Below are 21,908 nucleotides of genomic sequence, written 5' to 3'. Positions count from 1 at the left end.
TGAATGCAGTGTGTGGACATGTGAGGGGAGTTGAATGCAGTGTGTGGACATGTGAGGGGAGTTGAATGCAGTGTGTGGACATGTGAGGGGAGTTGAATGCAGTGTGTGGACATGTGAGGGGAGTTGAATGCAGTGTGTGGACATGTGAGGGGAGTTGAATGCAGTGTGTGGACATGTGAGGGGAGTTGAATGCAGTGTGTGGACATGTGAGGGGAGTTGAATGCAGTGTGTGGACATGTGAGGGGAGTTGAATGCAGTGTGTGGACATGTGAGGGGAGTTGAATGCAGTGTGTGGACATGTGAGGGGAGTTGAATGCAGTGTGTGGACATGTGAGGGGAGTTGAATGCAGTGTGTGGACATGTGAGGGGAGTTGAATGCAGTGTGTGGACATGTGAGGGGAGTTGAATGCAGTGTGTGGACATGTGAGGGGAGTTGAATGCAGTGTGTGGACATGTGAGGGGAGTTGAATGCAGTGTGTGGACATGTGAGGGGAGTTGAATGCAGTGTGTGGACATGTGAGGGGAGTTGAATGCAGTGTGTGGACATGTGAGGGGAGTTGAATGCAGTGTGTGGACATGTGAGGGGAGTTGAATGCAGTGTGTGGACATGTGAGGGGAGTTGAATGCAGTGTGTGGACATGTGAGGGGAGTTGAATGCAGTGTGTGGACATGTGAGGGGAGTTGAATGCAGTGTGTGGACATGTGAGGGGAGTTGAATGCAGTGTGTGGACATGTGAGGGGAGTTGAATGCAGTGTGTGGACATGTGAGGGGAGTTGAATGCAGTGTGTGGACATGTGAGGGGAGTTGAATGCAGTGTGTGGACATGTGAGGGCAGTTGAATGCAGTGTGTGGACATGTGAGGGGAGTTGAATGCAGTGTGTGGACATGTGAGGGGAGTTGAATGCAGTGTGTGGACATGTGAGGGGAGTTGAATGCAGTGTGTGGACATGTGAGGGGAGTTGAATGCAGTGTGTGGACATGTGAGGGGAGTTGAATGCAGTGTGTGGACATGTGAGGGGAGTTGAATGCAGTGTGTGGACATGTGAGGGGAGTTGAATGCAGTGTGTGGACATGTGAGGGGAGTTGAATGCAGTGTGTGGACATGTGAGGGGAGTTGAATGCAGTGTGTGGACATGTGAGGGGAGTTGAATGCAGTGTGTGGACATGTGAGGGGAGTTGAATGCAGTGTGTGGACATGTGAGGGGTGTTGAATGCGACCGCTTGTCCTCAAGCTTCACTGAGTTAAACGTAAGAGAGAAAGACGGATGGTTTTGCTTTCCACCTAAATGTTTGGGGCATGGAAGTCTCTAAAAATACATTCTGACTTTAGATTGTCAAGACCGAGTTCCTTTTTATTCAGTGGTGAGTCAATTATTAGGCTTTATAATTGTCAACTTGCAAACCACGGTACACGTAATCAAACCACGGTACACGTAATCAAACCACGGTACACGTAATCAAACCACGGTACACGTAATCAAACCACGGTACACATAATCAAACCACGGTACACATAATCAAACCACGGTACACGTAATCAAACCACGGTACACGTAATCAAACCACGGTACACATAATCAAACCACGGTACACATAATCAAACCACGGTACACGTAATCAAACCACGGTACACATAATCAAACCACGGTACACATAATCAAACCACGGTACACATAATCAAACCACGGTACACGTAATCAAACCACGGTACACATAATCAAACCACGGTACACATAATCAAGGCTTTTCAAAGTTCTAGACAGGGATACTCTAAAATAACACACAAATGTTCAAAACAACAACAAACAAACAGTAGTAAAACACAAGCAGTTCATTAAGAAGGTGATGTAGCACAAACACAGACATACACACACACACACACACACACACACACACACACACACACACACACACACACACACACACACACACACACACACACACACACACACACACACACACACACACACACACACACACACACACACACACACACACACACACCCACACACACACACACAGACATACACACACACACACACACACACACACACACATACAGACACACACACATCCTAATGGCTTCCCAAGGTTCAGCTGATACTGAGGGTTGCACACACACACACACACACACACACACACACACACACACACACACACACACACACACACACACACACACACACACACACACACACACACACACACACACACACACACACACACACACACACACACACACACACACAGCACAGCTCAGCTTTCTCTGATATCCTTGGACTGATAAAGAGTGCATCTGGCCATGGGAGAGAGGGCCAGAGCACCTTGGTAGGGGGAACAGGAGGCGCAGCACTGACAGCGGGTGCTCTGCAGATGCTAACCCAGGCGCTACGCCCGCTAGCCCTACAGGTTAGTGTGTCCACGCTAACTAGCACCTCATATCAGATAACCCACACCAACCAACCACTCTTAGCCTTTCGTTTTCTCTGCCACACTGGGTGAACCATCTATGGTTGGCCCATAATAGAGGGGGGAAGGACAGCATACACTTATGTCATCATTTTTGAATGAGGAAAGTCAACACTGAATGTGGTATGGAATTGCTTGAGCTCCTTCTTCATGCAGTCTCCCACAGCTGGTAACCATTGTGCTGGGCTGTGCAGCCCGAGATTGAAAAAGAAAAGGGTCTGTTGCTAGCTGCCTACAAAATGAGATATCCCAGTGAACCTTGAGCATCTGGTTGTGTTCACACGCTCTCCGAACATCTACTTTTAGAAACATAAACAGAGCTTAAACGACAGCACCAGCAGTCTCCTGCAGTCCACAGCTTGGAGGAACCAGGAGTATGTGGACGTTGGAGGGTCTGAAGGGGGTGGAGAGAGAAACATCAAATCATTACCTCACTCAATCACTCAATTTGCCTTGTGCTGGATGGTTTGTTGTGCGAGCGAAGGCAATTTTTTAAATATTTATTTTATTTATTTCACCTTTATTTAACCAGGTAGGCCAGTTGAGAACAAGTTCTCATTTACAACTGCGACCTGGCCAAGATAAAGCAAAGCAGTGCAACAAAAACAACAACACAGAGTTACACATAAACAAATGTAAAGTCAATAACACAATAGGGGGATGGTTGTGGCCTTGAGTCCACAATGACCTCAAATGATATAGCTACGATCCAATGGATACAGCTGTGCTGGGCCAAAGAGTGTGTTCCCATAAAGCCTCAACCAAAGAGTGTGTTCCCATAAAGCCTCAACCAAAGAGTGTGTGTGTGTTCCCATAACGCCTCAACCAAAGAGTGTGTGTGTGTTCCCATAAAGCCTCAACCAAAGAGTGTGTTCCCATAAAGCCTCAACCAAAGAGTGTGTGTGTGTTCCCATAACGCCTCAACCAAAGAGTGTGTGTGTGTTCCCATAAAGCCTCAACCAAAGAGTGTGTTCCCATAAAGCCTCAACCAAAGAGTGTGTGTGTGTTCCCATAACGCCTCAACCAAAGAATGTGTGTGTGTGTTCCCATAAAGCCTCAACCAAAGAGTGTGTGTGTGTTCCCATAACGCCTCAACCAAAGAATGTGTGTGTGTGTTCCCATAAAGCCTCAACCAAAGAGTGTGTGTTTGTTCCCATAACGCCTCAACCAAAGAGTGTGTGTGTGTGTTCCCATAACGCCTCAACCAAAGAGTGTGTGTGTGTTCCCATAACGCCTCAACCAAAGAGTGGTCACACCTCGGTAAGTGATAACGTATTTTCTACAGTACATTGACAGTGAAGAATGCCAATGGTAGCCTACTGACAGGGATGGGGCATGTCATGTGGTCACAAAAAACATTATTCTTCAGCAAAAGACCCAGGCACAAACTGCTCCCCTCTTGGAGCAAACCCAAAAGCCTTTACACCAGGGGTGTCAAACATACGGCCCGCGGGCCGGAACCGGCCCCCAAGGAGGTTCGATCAGGCCCGCAGGATAATTTGAAAGTGGAAAAAATGCATAAAAGACATGGAATTAATATTTTTAATTCGCTGCAATTCATGGATTATCCGCTAAGGGGCGCACTCTTTCCATCAGAGTAGAAGACAAGCCGCATCACTGAGACAGACTGAAAACAGCAGACGGTATCAATGCGCCATCTGCTGCTTGTTACGACGTTGTTAATACCTTGGTCTCTACCTCTCCGCTACACCCTCATTAGCCAAAATGTCGTTATCCAAACGGAGAAAAGTAGATAAGGAGTGTAGAATTTTCAAAGAAAAATGGACCACGTCCTATTTATTTACAGAGATGCACGGAAAACCTTCGTGCTTGGTGTGTTTGCAAATATGAGGTGTTTCATGAAATGTTTTGTAAAAGGATAGTTCATTAAATTTCAATATTTTCCTAATGTTCTTGTGCTTCTTTACACCAAAACAAAGGAAAGACATGATATTTTGGTTATTTATAGCAGAGTATGGTATAATTTTAATGGTCCGGCCCACTTGACATCTCCCTAGGCCGTATGTGGCCCACGATGCGAAATGAGTTTGACACCCCTGCTTTACACACACCAGCTTGTGCTAGGAAAACACAGAGGCCCCCAGTCAGCTGAGTTGACTACTGAAAGGTGACATTATCATCACAAAAGGTGGCCACGCAGCCTTGTGGTGGCTCCAATGCCCCATGAATGGCTGTGGTGGCTGTTGATGGGAGGCTCCATCTCAAAGGGGGCTGGGGTAAAATAGCTTCCTTTCTGAAATGGGAATTATCTCCAGGCTTTTTTAACAAGCCCCAGAGGGCAACACAGCTGGGTCGAGCCCGGCAGTGCTGTGGGCCCCCTCTTCTCTGTGTAGAGAAAGCCACCAAACACCACAACGCAACAGGAGCCCCATTATTGCGACGGCAACGCACACATGATCTGAATGCAACGGCTAATGTATTAGCCTTAGCGCTACGTTTGGCTTCCATCTCTGACGGCTTAAGTCAAATGTTGGGCTGCATTAGCGTACGAAGCCATTTGAGAAAGTTTTAGGTGACGAATGTTTGCGAAGCAAGCAGGGAGGGAGGGAGGCAGCAGCATTTACTGCGAATTTCATTGGTGATAATTGCATAATGACTGCTAATACTTAGCAAACAAGCTAATGACAGACAAACATGGAAGCCTACTCAGGAAGTAAGGAAACAGACAGAAAACTACAGCCTTTTGTCAATTGGATTTGCTCAACTCCTGTGTCCTCTCTGGTAATCGAGGAGAGGTGGCAAGGAGAGGGAAAGTGGCTGAAAATGTGCTTCTATGAAATTAGACTCTCCTCCAATCATGCAAATTACGTTTACAGGGAGGACTCCCAAAATAAATGTATAAAGTGATAGAAATTAATTTAGCTAGTCATGCAAGACATTCTATAGTAAAAAGCATGTTGTTTTTTAAATGTTTGCATGCTTTCTCCTTTAAAAAAAACAGCTGATTCAAAGGGCGTGTGGCAGGGCTGTCCCTGACAACAACAAAAAAAATTGTCGACCGAGAGTTGTCTGTTCTTAAATATGTATTTTAGCCTAGGTTGTGTGCTCCTCAAACAACGTGTACACTCCTACAATGACAACGGTAAGACTGTAATAACAATATATTAATGCATTAACAGAAAATAACGTAACCAAACAAACATTGTAGATTAGAAATCATGGGAATTAACGGTACATGTACTACTGGTGATACTGGTGTGCCATCCCCGCAGCCTCCACAATGGATTAGTCCACTGAGACAGGCCTCCACAATGGATTAGTCCACTGAGACAGGCCTCCACAATGGATTAGTCCACTGAGACAGGCCTCCACAATGGATTAGTCCACTGAGACAGGCCTCCACAATTGATTAGTCCACTGAGACAGGCCTCCACAATGGATTAGTCCACTGAGACAGGTATGAATCAGACAGGTGTCTTGTGTGCCATACATTTTTTAATATATATTTGCCACTGCTCGACTAAAAACATCTGAGTCGACCAACAGCCTATCGACCAGGCGACTAAATGGGGCCCTACAGATTTCAAAACTCTTCCGTGAAGTACTCAAGTAGCGTACACTTGTACTTCCTCACCAAAAGGAGGCTATTGAGGATGGGAGGACCGTCTTCTATTTGCCTACTAAGAAATGTAAATCCTCCTCGACCACTCTACTACTTATTGATTTCCGGGTCAAGGAGGAGAGGGGGAGGACGAACTTTTTACCAAATGAGAAAAAGCCTTTGAGGCAGCTTGAGTCTTACGTCAGTAAATACATTTAAAATTACTGAAAACATTCATTACCTCCATTTGCAATAATGACTGCTAATGCTGCGCAAATATGCTGATGCTAGCCAACATGCTATTTTGCTAACAACATGAGAATAGGGCTCCATGCAGGAAGTAAACAAAAAACACAGATGCTGGTAAGTGAATTTTTTCTCCAGTCGTAAAGTCCCTATCCCCCCCACCTTGGTTCAAGTAGACGCAAGAGAGTGTTTGTGTGTGTGTATTTTTTTATTGTTTCTTGAAGGCCAAGCATGTCTTTGGACATTCACAGGCTTGAGAGCCAGCCAAAACAGATCCCTCCTTGGCTTTCCTCCCACACACCATATCTCAGGCCACAGGGGTTCCCTTGGAATCAATGAAGGCAAAATGCACCTTAATCTTGTGTGTGTGTCTCGCTCTCTCTCTCTCTCTCTCTCAAAAATAGTGCACTATGAAGGGAATAAGGTGCCATTTGGAACACATCTTTGCTCTCCTCTGCTGCAGCACCTCTACCTCCACACTACTGCAAAGAACTCAATGGACTATGTGTGCATTCTGGAGGAACTGGCCTTTTTTGGGGAAAATTTGCTTATTTTTCTGTCCATTGTTCTGTGCTAATAATAGACAGAGGTAGAGAGACAGACAAAGAGATGATTTCACACCTTAACCATGGTCTCTTTCTAACTCTCCCTCTTTAACTCTCCCCTTCTCTTTCGCTTTTCTTTTCCGACTTCTGCTTTAGTTTATCGGAGGAGGAAACCGCAGGAGTCCCGTCTGATCTTTTAATGCCCTCTTTTCCATTACATCTGGTGTGGGGACAACCTGACAGGAGACATAATGATTTTCTCCATGTCTGCTAGGATCATTTAGGGTGAAGGAAAAACATGTAAAATAAATATGATGCTTGGCAGTGGTCTGGTCACACGCTAAAGTGAGGGACTATTTTCCTCACTGTATGCTTGGCACAATAATGATATCAAATCAGAACAGGCCATGTGAAGTCCTATGGATGGGGAGGGCGGTTGGGGTGGGGGTGTTCTCTCTAGGCCTCGTCCCCAAGAAGACTCAATTCAAAGCTATTGATTCACTCAAATCCTTGTTTGTAGCTCATCCCGAGGATATTAAAAACAAATGTTTGGGGTGGGGGGAGACACTTCGAGCGAAAACGCCCCAAAATCCATTGATTGCTACTTTAGCCCCCCCCCCTCACAAGCCCCTCCTCTACCCTACTTTTCAGACACTCCTCCTATATCACCCAAATGGGTCCCCTATTTTTTCTCTCTCTCCCTCATCCGCCCCTTCTCATTCCCTCTCTCTCCCTTATCCCCCCCCTTCTCATTCCCTCACCCCCTTCTCATTCCCTATCTCTTTCCCTCATCCCCCCTTCTTATTCCCTCTCTCTCTTCCTCACCCCCCCTTCTCATTCCCTCTCTCTCTCCTTCACCCCCTTCTCATTCCCTCTCTCCCTCATCCCCCCTTCTCAATCCCTCTCTCTCTCCCTCACCCCCCTTCTCATTCCCTCTCTCTCTCCCCCACCCTCACCCCCCCTTCTCATTCCCTCTCTCTCTCCCTCACTCTCGATGAAAGGCATGCATTGAGCCGGCAGTGGCATTCCAAAACCTCAGCCCACGGCTCCAGAGTGTCTGGCTGTTCAACACTGCTGGGAGCGATTAGTTTAAGTAAGGCCTGACCCGCCTACTCACCCATGGAAAAACGTCAGATCTCTTGTTACACTTTGGGTTGGAGAAGGGGAGGACTGTGTGTGCATTGTGTATGTATGTGTTGATGTGTGTGTATGTTGATGAAAGAGAAAGAGAGAGAGAGTGCATTTGTGTATGTGTGTATATGTGTGTATATGTGTGTGTGTGTATGTGTATGAAGGAGAGCGCATGTGTGAGCGTGTGCACGCGCATAGAATTTACGAGAGGTGGGTCACACGCTCACTTGGCTGCATCTTCCTGAAGTTTCCACAGAGGAAGGCCAAGTGCACAGACCGACTCCAAACCTTTTCTCCAATAACTCTGTTAAACGATATTCAATAACCACCTTCTCCTTCTCTCTCCATTTAAACCGAGCACCAGATAAACCTACTGGGCTATCCGTGGCATATATAGTTAAAGCCTTACATGCTCCTACTTACAGTATTATAATCACTAAATGCACAATGCAGTAAGAGCTTGTCTGAAGTTTGTCCTCCTCTGCCAACCGTAGAAAATGTTCAGCAAACATGAGTTCTAAACTACTGATTAGAAGCAAAAACATGCCAGACCGACAGAGTCAGAGTGGAAAATGCATGCTTTCTATGGCCCTACTGTTGTATGCAGGCCTGAAGCCTTTTTTAAATATAGTATAGCATAGTAACATATTCCATATGCAATATGCATACGGCGTTCTTATCTTCTTATAGCCGAAACATGCAATATATACTGTAATCCATTTGAAGTCCATGATTAACATAAGCATAGTGCATTACTATACATTGAAAGTGTTGGTCCAATGTTTCAGGCGCTGAAATAAAAGATCCTTGAAATGTTCCATACGCACAAAAACGTATTTCTTTCAAATTTTGTGCACACGTTTATTTATTTACATCTCTGTTAGTTAGCAATTTATCCTTTGTCAAGAAAATCTATCTACCTGACAGGACTGGCATATCAAGAAGCTGATTAAACAGCAGGATCATTACACAGACACACCTTGTGCTGGGGACACTAAAAGGCCACTCTAAAACGTGCTGTTTTGTCACATAATACAAAGCCACAGATGTCTCAAGTTGAGGAAGTGTGCAATTGGCATGCTGACTGCAGGAATGTCCACCAGAGCTGTTGCCAGAGAATTTAATGTTCATATCTCTACCATAAGTCACCTCCAATGTCGTTTTCTAGAATTTGGCAGTACGTCCAACCAGCCTCAAAACCGCAGACCACGTGTAAGCACGCCAGCCCAGGACCTCCACATCCGGCTTCTTCACCTGCGGGGGGAGGGTGGGTTCTGAGGAGTATTCTTTGTGGGGAAAAACGAATTCTCATTGGCTGGGCCTGGTTCCCCAGTGGGTGGACCTGGCTCCCTGCCCCTGCCCAGTCATGTGAAATCCATAGATTAGGGCCTAATTTATTTATTTCAATTGACTGATTTCCTTATATGAATTGTAACTCAGCAAAATCTTTGAAATTGTTGCATGTTGCATTTATATTTTTGTTCAGTATACTTAACAGCCACCTTGTAAAACAGCTTTTAAAGAGAGCAGACATTTCACAAGAGGCATGTCTGAGCAGTAGGACAGGTGAGAGTAGAAAGCAAAAAAGTAAGAAAAAAGTAAGAACCCAAACTGCATTTCACTTCCTATTAAATGGTTTAACCTGATTTTCATTCCATGGTGGTGGTTGGTTGAGTCGCCCGTTGTGCTTACAGGAAGGACCTGACAATAGTGTCACTTTCTGACTCACAAAGAACTGTATTGTTCCTGTCATGTCAGAGACGTAACAATAGGCAGGTGAAATGAAACATACATCAACACGGGGGCCCGGGAAAGTCCTCGTCGTTTCAACTCAAAGGCGCGCTTTGGCATGGCCAGCCAGAGTCGTCATCTCATCAGGGTGTACGGTTACTGTGACCGTGCGTGTGTGTTCCTTCCTCTACCTGCACTTGATCCTATTATAACCTTCTCGTTATCCTCCGGGCAAGAGCAGCTGTGTTGTGCTTTTGTCTAACGACGGCCACACCTGTGTTTTGCAGGTGGCTCATCTGGAGAGCTGTGTTGGGAACACCTGACCAGGCAGAGACAAAGCCTGCTGGGGGATTTGTGAAGCGCTCAATTAAGCCTTGTTCACACTGCAGGCCTTAATGCTCAAATCAGTTTTGTTTTTCAAATCCGTTTTGGAATACTGACTGTCCAAACAGCAAGTTACAAGTGACCGAATCGGATGTGTGTGTTCAGACAGCAGTCATTTGCTGACATGGCTATGCTAGTTGTCATAGTAACAACGGGTGTGCACGTAGGGTGTAGGCTGATTGGTGGTATTACTCGTGCTTCCTCTCACTTCGAAGTTGTTGTGTAGCAAGCTAACAATGCCTGCCATGGAAGTCTCCCAGTTGTTTTGAATGTTCAAAATCATAGTGTAAGAACACTTTTAAAGCCTCAAAGGATAAGATGATCCAACTTTCAAAACAAATCCTTTTTGGCTAGCGACAGTAGCCAACTAGCTAGCTAGGTAGATGATTAGCTTGCTAGCACATTCATTCATTTGTTTGTAAACAATTATCAAGCTAATTAGCTAAACATGTTCTTGCTACTCTGTTGACAGTTTGACAAGTAACAAGATATGCCAAATAACAGTCACAAACTAAATAAATCAGATTTGACCGTTCAGACACATGGCGATGAATCTGATTATTATCTGATTTAAAACCCCCCACAAAGGACTCGTAAGGGCTCGTAAGTAAGCGTTTCACGGTAAGGTCTACACCTGTATTCAATGCATGTGGCGTAATGTGGCGTAATATATCCGATTCCATGTGCTTTTTGGCTGTTCAGACTGCAGGAAAAAGATCAGAATCGAATCGGATATGCAAAAAATGTGATTTGAATCACTTGCTAGTGCGAAGAAGGTTTTACAGCTCAGCTAGATAAGAACTCCGAGGACTCGGGGCAGACACACATGGGCATGCCTTTGCCTTACTCAGGGTTCAGCCGCAGGGATGTTTAGACTTGTCAGAAGTGCGCTCCCCCTGAAAGTGTGTGTGTGTGTGTGAGAGAGACTCTCACACTAACAAAACAGACAAGTTCTCTCTCTCTCTCTCTCTCCAAAGGGGCTTTACTAGCATGAGAAACATGTTTACATTGCCAAAGCAAGTGAAATAACAATAAACAAAACAACAATGACAAAAACCAACAAAGCGAATTAAACAAAACAAAGATGTCTCTCCACAAAACTTCCCCACACACTAAGGATGATGAGACCACCTGCCTCGGCTTTGTGACCACAAGAGGCAAACTAAGGGCATAATAGTGTTAGGGTTGGCCCTCTCCTTGATGGTTATTTCAAACTAAGGGCATAATAACACCACTGATCCTCTGATATCACAACACACAAAGCCAACAAGCAAAAGATACCACTAAAGGAAAGACACATGAACATCATGGTACAGGTCTGCTGATAAGATCACATTCCAACAAAAGAGAGCAAGCATCGTTGAATAGCGTGTGGAACGTTGGAGATAGGGGAATAACGGAATGACAACAGAGTTTAATTTCACTACAACTGGGCCCCTTTTCATAAAGCATCTCAGAGTGGAACTGCTGATCTAGGATCAGGTTCCCCCTGACGCTAATAATTGTATTCAGCCGATGATTTTAAAAGGCAAAACTGATCCAAGATCAGCAGTTTATGACTACAGAACAGACCCTGAACAGACGGCCGTCCCTGGGTGATGCTCAGCAGGACTGGAAACATAGCTGTGATAAATGGGGTGCAGTTTGATGAGGTAGCATCAGGAGGCATAACGCGCTCGTACAACAGACACATGGGAAGACTTTGTCCGAACCTTCCATCATCCGTGATTTAGGTCCACTGGTTAGCCAGAAAAAAGGTTATCCCTAAAGCAGGAGTGTCAAACTCCTTCCACGGAGGACCTAGTGTCTGCTGGTTTTTCCTTTCAATTAAGACCTAGACAATCAGGTGAGGGGAGCTCCTTACTAATTAGAGACCTTAATTAATAAATGAAGTACAAGGGACGAGCGAAAACCCGCAGACACCCGCCCCTCAATGGATTGAGTTTGACACGTGCGCTAAAGCATATAACGAGACAGACTTAGGACAGTTTTACACATTATTTTAAATAGCCGAAGATGTCACGTCACGTTATGTCATGTCAGTGTAAAGAATGTAAACAGTTATGACAATGTAAATAATGCCTTGCGAGAGAAGGTTTGCATTTGAAAGATGTCCGAACTCTTGAAAGGTTTGGGGGGAAATTCTGAGAAGTCTTTTGGGGGGGGGGGGGGGGGGGGCTCCCAAAATAACTGACAACTGAGTTTCTCATTTGAAAGCCAGTCCATATTGTGCTATCAGTCTTCAATGGGAAACTCATACAGGCACAGATTTGAACTCTCCTCTGGGTGCTGACAAGCCCACTGCAGCTGGGCTCCCCATCCCCATTGACCAGGAGAGAGTGCGAGAGGAAGAGGGTGAGAGGGGTAGAATATCCCGAAAGCTGTGGAGAATAGGGGGAACCAATCCTAACGAGGCTTTGTCTGGGCTGGAGGAGGGAAGAACGGGTATTAAAAAGCATAATGTGGTGATAAGGTCCTTTCAGTTTTCTTTTTCCACTGTGACCGCTCTAATTTACTACTGGGTGATTAGTACTTTTGTTCTCTGTCAATGTCCTCTGCTTAAAGTAGGAGACTTAATAAATGCCCGCAGACAATAAGGCCCCCACGTCCCACCAGTCGAATGCCCGAGAACACAGAGGGGTAGAAAGGATACATGCATTTTCAATGACGGCTTTAAAAGAAACACTTTTCACAGCAGGACACAAAGGTATTAATCCATTTTGGGGGACATTCAAAAGCCCTCTGAAATATGCTAAACACATTTTGAACCCCATAGCTGCTATCAAACCTTAAATGTGTCATATGATATCAATGTGTAATGCAGATAAAATGACACAGTACCAACATTATGAGGCTAGTTAGTCACATAAAATGACAGCTCTGCAAACTGAGCCCTGTAGTCAACTCAACAGCATAACAAAAAGCCTCTAAGAAGTGATAGTCTTGACTGTCCACAAAAAAAAGGGGTTGAGATGGAGTGAGGAACGGAGCGGAGCACGCCCCAGGCACACTAATAGGTTTTGTCTCCTGTAGACTGGCATTCCAGAGGAGTGTTATTGGCGGGCGATCCGAAGAGCAGGGCCCACATCTGGATCCAATCCTCCCACCCGGTCCGTGCAGTGCGCAGCAACAAGAAACAGCTGTGCGAACCTGGCGTCAATTAGCCTCACATTCTCCTGACAGTTAATCAGTTCCTCTCCCTTTTTCTCTTCCTCCCTCCTTCTCTCTCTGTCTCTCTATCACTTTTCTGCCTCTCTCCCTCTCTCTCCTTCGTTTCAGGTTGCCTCACAGGCTGAAATAATAGGGGTATGTGAAATAAGGATGGACGGCGACTACCTCACAAAAAGACTCCTACATGACAGGGCCTACCATGGGATATTTATTGAGTCAGTGGCTCGCAACACACTATCACAGCTTATTGTGAAATAGACACAAATTGCTTATTCAAGATTTGTGACAGGCACACGAAAAAGTTCACTTTTTGTGTGTATTACACCATTTTCATTACACCATTTTCTTTCTTCATAATGCATTCGTGTACATTACACAAACTCCAATTTGTTGTGGCTAACGTTAGATAGGCTAGTTAGATAGGCTAGCTAGGTGGCTAGGAGTTAAGGTTAAGGTTTAAGGTTAGTGTTAGGTTACGGGTTAAGGTTAGGACTAGTTAACATGCTAGCTAAGTAGTTAAAATGTGTAGGAGTTAGGCTAAAGGGTTAAGATTAGGGGAAGGGTTAACTAACATGCTAAGTAGATGCAATGTAGCGAAAATGCTAAAGTTATCCATAAGGAGATTCTAACCGACAAACTCTGTGTTGCTGGGTTCTGACTCGTGTTAACCCTTGGTGAGGAGATTTAGGGTAGACTTCAAAATGGATAGGCGAGATGGATGTTTGTGATTTCCTCTCACCAAAGGGTATAGACTGATTTATTAGAGTAAAAGGTTGGTTTTCATTTAGACTTTTAGAGTTGGTATTTTAGTAGTTTATGACCCTCATTAATGAATAGAAGACTTTGGAACAGAATATTTTTGCGATTGTTTTTGTTGTGGCTCTAATTGATGAGGTTACGGAAAAGCGAGGCACCCCGATCTAACTCCACACCAAGCATGAAAGTCTGCTCAAGTTGTTTCCATTCATATCCACACTTTATAAATGACTACGTATGATCTGCCTGTGCACACAAAATGTAATCACCAATCAGTGATGAGTCAAACTTAGTTCACCTCAAAAAAAACAATGAAATTCCACACCGCTCCACTTCACTCAAATCATCTGCGTTTCTGAATCAAACTCAGATTCATCCTCTGATAGTTATTAATGGGGGCCAGGCTTAGAGCAAACCTCCAATCTGATGGGCCTGACTACGGAGCTGGATGAGAGCAGCGCCATGGGGCCCAGTAAAGCAATAACAGGTGTTACTGGTGGAAAAGACCCACTCAGAGACCAGAGAGAGCCGTACATGAGAGGCGATGAGAGGGGATGAGGATGCTGGGCTGACTCACTCCCAGCTACAGGCACCTCTCTCTCCACAGCGCCAGGGAAATTCTCCCACATGACAACACAACATAAAGGCGCCAGATCTGGCAACCCAGAGGAGCTACTCAAGCCAAAACCAATTAGGAGTCTAATGCAAACCTGCAGGGCCCTTTTGTAATTAATTTCTTTCCCTTTAAAAAGTCAGGGGAATGGAATCACAAAAAAATTGAGAGAAAAATAAGGAAAAAGGGGAAATTTGTAGTTGTGTCCAACTTGCCCACATGTTTTCAAGGGGATTTAATTGAATGATCAGGACAAAACAGTGATTGAGAAAGAACGTGAGCGATGTTGTGTTCTCTTTGGCACGTTTGTCATCGCACAACTATCTCCTTGCACACTATCTCCTAGCAAGACAACTGAGGCACCACACTCCCCTCCATACTGTACAACTATTCAAGTTATACCATTGAAAAAACAACTACATTCAAACTAGCTGTATTTCAACATGTATTCGTTCTGGTCAACATTTTGGACCAAAATCCAAGAACACTAAGAACCATAAAACGGAAGCTCAATCACGATTACAGTTCCATCATGGATGCCAGAGGAGCTCTGCTGCTCTCTGCTGCTCCCTGCTGGTTACTGTAACAATCTATGTTTCATCATTAGTACTACTGTCTCGTCTTTGTCGAGCCATCGTTTGTTATTCCGACATTGGGACAAAAGGGAGACGAATTGTTTCTCCCGGGTCAAACACACAAATACAGTTGTGCCTTGAGGCTGTGGCTAGGTCTGGCGACCCCACTTGCATTGCATGACTGTGCCTTTGTCCCACAGGCTAAGTAGACAAGTGGGAGTTCTCTATTGGCAGTCTTTAGACCGCCTGGTGTTATTGTCTTGAAAAGCTGTAAAGCTCCAGATGGTGCAGAACTTTGCCTGGTGGACTAATTCCAAATCATCCACTGAAAAGGCACATTTAGAGTGGCGGCCTTTGCAGCATAATATCAGGATATTACCAGCTATACGAGGGCAAAGCTCACAACATCATTGTATGCATGTTATTATAGCCTACAGTTAGGTTACTAATATAATAATCTAACGTTAACAACCATGACAACAAAGGTAATGCAAAACAATTGTATTTATAATGAGACACATTTTAATTGACTGTGAACATCATTATATTTTCTTGATGTAGTCCTGCTTGGGCTGTGTGTGAATGCCCCATTGAATGTTTACACTCTCTGTCAAAATATTGAGGTCAAATAAAAAATGTCTGCTTACTAAACGTCATAACATTACACTAGGCAACAAAACACCCAAGACAAAAGACACGTCTACTGTTGTGGATATATTATGGGAAAAATAGACTAGCCTTCCATGCAAACAGTTTCCGCATTTTTGAGTCCTTTCCTGAGCGCGCGCGACCAGTAGGTATTTGACGTTGTTCCTTTTATTTATAGCAGCGCATCTCATCCAAACAAATAGCCATAGGATAATATCAAAATAATAATAATACCCAAAATGGTCACAAAAAACGTTTAACATGTATTTTACAGCACTAAATCATAGATAGGTTAGTTACTTACATTGCAAAGCGCCCGTGATCCCGACCATGCTCTTCGCACTTTGAATGGCAGTGTGCACGTTTCAAGATACAGCCTATTATAACCAAAATATTACGCTTATCGAGTCAACTGATATCAGCCACTGTTTTTCTATCAAGATAATAGACACAGTGATCCGTAACACTGCAGCATCAGGTATCAGGGGCATAGGCTGCTACTGAAGCAACATTGCACTGAATATTTGAGTGGGCGGGCCAAATTGTAATCCTTTCGACAAAAAGCCAAAACTCTGCTGCGTTGTTACACCGTCGTTAACAGCAGGGAAACATATTTTACGGCCGCTAAATTAGATTATGGCAAATACGACAATAATAATGATTAGTCTGCTCTGGGTTCTAACCAGCGACCTTTCGGTTACAACTCTCCTAACCTCTACGTTGCCTGCTGCCCAACAGACACTACTTGTATATCAACGGTGTGTAGACAAAATGTCGTGAGCCATGTCTTTTAAATCAAGATATATATTATGTTTTTGGCTACCACTAGTCCGCAATGCATTTGGCCATATCCTACTGTAGCCACAAGAAGAAGCAGACAGTAATTTATTCTGAACATTTTATCATTTTATCTTTGTTGAGAATATTCAGGTAATGTTTAGATTGATTCAGTGATCTATTTTTGTCATGTAGGCTATTTTTGGCATAGATGCTAATCAAGAATGTTCTATTTGATAATATAATAATAATTTATATTTGAGCGAGAGAGAGGTACAGTGGGGAGAACAAGTATTTGATACACTGCCGATTTTGCAGGTTTTCCTACTTACAAAGCATGTAGAGGTCTGTAATTTTTTATCATAGGTACACTTCAACTGTGAGAGACGGAATCTAAAACAAAAATCCAGAAAATCACATTGTATGATTTTTAAATAATTAATTTGCATTTTATTGCATGACATAAGTATTTGATCACCTACCAACCAGTAAGAATTCCGTCTCTCACAGACCTGTTAGTTTTTCTTTAAGAAGCCCTCCTGTTCTCCACTCATTACCTGTATTAACTGCACCTGTTTGAACTCGTTACCTGTATGAAAGACACCTGTCCACACACTCAATCAAACAGATTCCAACCTCTCCACAATGGCCAAGACCAGAGAGCTGTGTAAGGACATCAGGGATAAAATTGTAGACCTGCACAAGGCTGGGATGGGCTACAGGACAATAGGCAAGCAGCTTGGTGAGAAGGAAACAACTGTTGGCGCAATTATTCGAAAATGGAAGAAGTTCAAGATGACGGTCAATCACCCTCGGTCTGGGGCTCCATGCAAGATTTCACCTCGTGGGGCATCAATGATCATGAGGAAGGTGAGGGATCAGCCCAGAACTACACGGCAGGACCTGGTCAATGACCTGAAGAGAGCTGGGACCACAGTCTCAAAGAAAACCATTAGTAACACACTACGCCGTCATGGATTAAAATCCTGCAGCGCACGCAAGGTCCCCCTGCTTAAGCCAGTGCATGTCCAGGCCTGTCTGAAGTTTGCCAATGACCATCTGGATGATCCAGAGGAGGAATGGGAGAAGGTCATGTGGTCTGATGAGACAAAAATAGAGCTTTTTGGTCTAACTCCACTTGCCGTGTTTGGAGGAAGAAGAAGTATGAGTACAACCCCAAGACCACCATCCCAACCGTGAAGCATGGAGGTGGAAACATCATTCTTTGGGGATGCTTTTCTGCAAAGGGGACAGGACGACTGCACCGTATTGAGGGGAGGATGGATGGGGCCATGTATCGCGAGATTTTGGCCAACAACCTCCTTCCCTCAGTAAGAGCATTGAAGATGGGTCGTGGCTGGGTCTTCCAGCATGACAACGACACGAAGCACACAGCCATGGCAACTAAGGAGTGGCTCCGTAAGAAGCATCTCAAGGTCCTGGAGTGGCCTAGCCAGTCTCCAGACCTGAACCCAATAGAAAATCTTTGGAGGGAGCTGAAAGTCCGTATTGCCCAGCGACAGCCCCGAAACCTGAAGGATCTGGAGAAGATCTGTAGGGAGGAGTGGGCCAAAATCCCTGCTGCAGTGTGTGCAAACCTAGTCAAGAACTACAGGAAACGTATGATCTCTGTAATTGCAAACAAAGGTTTCTGTACCAAATATTAAGTACTGCTTTTCTGATGTATCAAATACTTATGTCATGCAATAAAATGCAAATTAATTACTTAAAAATCATACAATGTGATTTTCTGGATTTTTGTTTTAGATTCCGTCTCTCACAGTTGAAGTGTACCTATGATAAAAATTACAGCCCTCTACATGCTTTGTAAGTAGGAAAACCTGCAAAATCGGCAGTGTATCAAATACTTGTTCTCCCCACTGTAGGTCTAGAGCACATCCACATCTATTTATTTGATACATCCTTGTGTCATCTATACAGTGGTGTTGCTTTCTTGCCTCTCTGCAACACAACAACCTATTGAAGGCAAGGAATGACTAGTATTGGAACCCATCCAGGCCCTCGTGTTGTTTCTCATGGAAACAGGATATATAATTTGCTTGCTGAGAGCTACAACCCCCCCCCCCCCACACACACATGCCACATGCTCCTGTCTCCCTCCCCCTCTCTCTCTCCTCCCCCATCCACCACCCCTGCGGAGGCTGCCACCTGCTCTCGGAGCATGCCGCACAGCTGCTGAGTTACAATAACAAATTAACACCCACCGTGGCCCGGCCATTACCTACTGTTTGTGGTCCCCACCGGGGACCTACTGCAGGCTGCAGTCCATCAACCCCAACCAGGGACCTACTGCAGGCTGCAGTCCATCAACCCCAACCAGGGACCTACTGCAGGCTGTAGTCCATCAACCCCAACCAGGGACCTACTGCAGGCTGCAGTCCATCAACCCCAACCAGGGACCTACTGCAGGCTGTAGCCCATCAACCCCAACCAGGGACCTACTGCAGGCTGCAGTCCATCAACCCTAACCGGGGACCTACTGCAGGCTGCAGTCCATCAACCACAACCAGGGACCTACTGCAGGCTGCAGTCCATCAACCCCAACCAGGGACCTACTGCAGGCTGCAGTCCATCAACCCCAACCAGGGACCTACTGCAGGCTGCAGTCCATCAACCCTAACCGTGGACCTACTGCTATCATAACTCAAGGCGAGACCCAGATGCAGACACAGGAGGCAGATGGTTGGAGTCTTAGATGTTTAATAATCCAAAAAGGAGTAGGCAAGAGAATGGTCGTGGACAGGCAAAAGGTCAAAACCAGATCAGAGTCCAGGAGATAGAGTGGCAGGCAGGCTCGAGGTCAAGGCAGGCAGAATGGTCAGGCAGGCGGGTACAGAAATAGGCAAGAGTCAAAACCGGGAGGACTAGAAGAAGGAGAAATAACGGAAGAAACAGCTGGTTGACTTGGACATACAAGACGAACTGACACAGAGAGACAGGAAAACACAGGGATAAGTACACTGGGGAAAACAAGCGACAGCTGGAGGGGGTGGAGACAATAACAAGGACAGGTGAAACAGATCAGGATGTGACAACTGCAGGCTGTAGCCCATCAATCCCAACCAGGGACCTGCTGCAGTCCATCAATCCAACCGGGAACCCACTGCAGGCTGCAGTCCATCAACCCTAACCGGGAACCCACTGCAGGCTGTAGCCCATCAATCCCAACCAGGGACCTGCTGCAGTCCATCAACCCTAACCGGTAACCCACTGCAGGCTGCAGTCCATCAACCCTAACCGGGAACCCACTGCAGGCTGTAGCCCATCAATCCCAACCAGGGACCTACTGCAGGCTGCAGTCCATCAACCCTAACCGGGAACCCACTGCAGGCAGCAGTCCATCAACCCTAACCGGGAACCCACTGCAGGCTGTAGCCCATCAATCCCAACCGGGGACCCACTGCAGGCTGCAGTCCATCAACCCTAACCGGGAACCCACTGCAGGCTGCAGTCCATCCACCCCACAGGATCCTTCACCTATCAGAGTGTGGCTTGTATAAGGAGAGAGGGGGAGAGAGGGAGAGAGAGGGGGAGAGAGGGAGAGAGAGGGGGAGAGAGGGAGAGAGAGGATGTCATCTTTGGATCTGCTCTTTCTACTACATCTAGCTGATCTCTTAGAGAGTGTGTTTGGAGCAGGAGAGAGAGAGGGGGCGGGAGATATTATGGTCTTATTCAACCATATTTATTATACAGTATGTTTACTTGGATAATGTAAGTGATTTAACTTTCCATGTCAATAAAGTGTATTGAATTGCTTTGAGAAAGAAATGAAGAAAGAGAGGAAGAGAGGGGGGGAAAAAGAGGGCGAAAGAGGGAGAAATATGGAGAGAGGGAGAAAGAGGGAGAAAGAGAGGGAGAGAGAGTGAGAGAGCAAGAGAGAGAGAAAGAGAGGGAGAGGTTGTCACAACTGCATTTACAGCTTATCTTTGAATCTTCTAGAAGGGAACAGGCATCCCCTCAATCTCCAGATCTATCTCCATCATCTCCATCAACAGCACATAGCCTATACTATTCTAGGAAACAGATGAAGAGATGACTAGGGAACAGATTAAGAAAAACTATGATGGATGAAGTTCAAAGTTGGGTTTGATAGTTCAAATTATCACATCATGTCGGAATTACTTGTCACCAAACGAAGTAAAAGCAGAGTATCATAACCCCAAAATATTCAGTTTTGGAAAAAGTACCCAATTGTCATACTTGAGTAAATGTAAAGATACCTTAATAGAAAATGACTCAATAAAAGTGAAAATCACCCAGTAAAATTCTACTTGAGTAAAAGTCTAAAAGTATTTGGTTTTAAATATACTTAAGTATCAAAAGTAAAAGTTTAAATAATTTCCATATAATAAGCAAACAGGATGGCACGATTTTCTTGTTTTTTAAATTTACGGATAGCCAGGGGCACACTACAACACTCAGACAATTTAAAAACGAAGCATTTGTGTTTAGTGAATCCGCCAGATCAGAGGGAGTAGGGATGACCAGGGATGTTCTCTTCATAAGTGCTTGAATTGGACCATTTTCATGTCCTGCTAAGCATTCAAAATGTAACAAGTGTTTTAGGTGTTAAAGTACTATATATAAAAAGTAAAGTACATATACCCCCCAAAAAATATTTAAGTAGTACTTTAAAATATTTTTACCTAAGTACTTTACACCACTGAAAATATTAATCAATGGGTTGAATGAAGGGATGATATATTGTTTACATGTTCATCTTCCAAGCACAAGAGCACACAGCTTGTTGTAGACACTGTCTAGCCACTGAACATAAACAAGCAGTTTAAGAGTTTTCTAATTATATTCTCCCAAATCATATTCTCCCAAACAGTACCTAAAACCCCTAGTAAAATAAGTTTCAGTGGTGTAACTAAACAGTACCTAAAACCCCTAGTAAAATAAGTTTCAGTAGTGTAACTAAACAGCACCTAAAACCCCTAGTAAAACAAGTTTCAGTGGTGTAACTAAACAGTACCTAAAACCCCTAGTAAAACAAGTTTCAGTGGTGTAACTAAACAGTACCTAAAACCTCTAGTAAAATAAGTTTCAGTAGTGTAACTAAACAGCACCTAAAACCCCTAGTAAAACAAGTTTCAGTAGAGTAACTAAACAGCACCTAAAACCCCTAGTAAAATAAGTTTCAGTGGTGTAACTAAACAGTACCTAAAACCCCTAGTAAAATAAGTTTCAGTAGTGTAACTAAACAGCACCTAAAATCCCTAGTAAAACAAGTTTCAGTGGTGTAACTAAACAGTACCTAAAACCTTTAGTAAAA

The 21,908-nt window shown here is 44.5% G+C and overlaps 1 protein-coding gene across 2 annotated transcripts in view; it reads right to left on the bottom strand.

Moving 5' to 3' along the window:
- Nucleotides 1-16,556, bottom strand: part of LOC139536283 (protein CBFA2T2-like) — a 116,872-nt gene extending 100,316 nt beyond the window's left edge. Inside the window, exon 1 of one of the 2 annotated variants that reach the window (XM_071336684.1) lies at nucleotides 16,137-16,556. In XM_071336684.1, coding sequence (XP_071192785.1) covers nucleotides 16,137-16,164 — 28 coding nt within the window. In that variant the 5' untranslated portion in view covers nucleotides 16,165-16,556. The remainder of the gene's footprint in view (nucleotides 1-16,136) is intronic. The other variant, XM_071336687.1, reaches the window with a different exon arrangement.
- Between the last annotated feature and the right edge of the window lie 5,352 nt (nucleotides 16,557-21,908).

Source organism: Salvelinus alpinus, chromosome 12 (assembly GCF_045679555.1).
Source record: "Salvelinus alpinus chromosome 12, SLU_Salpinus.1, whole genome shotgun sequence".
NCBI classification, from domain to species: domain Eukaryota; kingdom Metazoa; phylum Chordata; class Actinopteri; order Salmoniformes; family Salmonidae; genus Salvelinus; species Salvelinus alpinus.
This window is presented reverse-complemented; position numbering and strand designations above follow the sequence as displayed.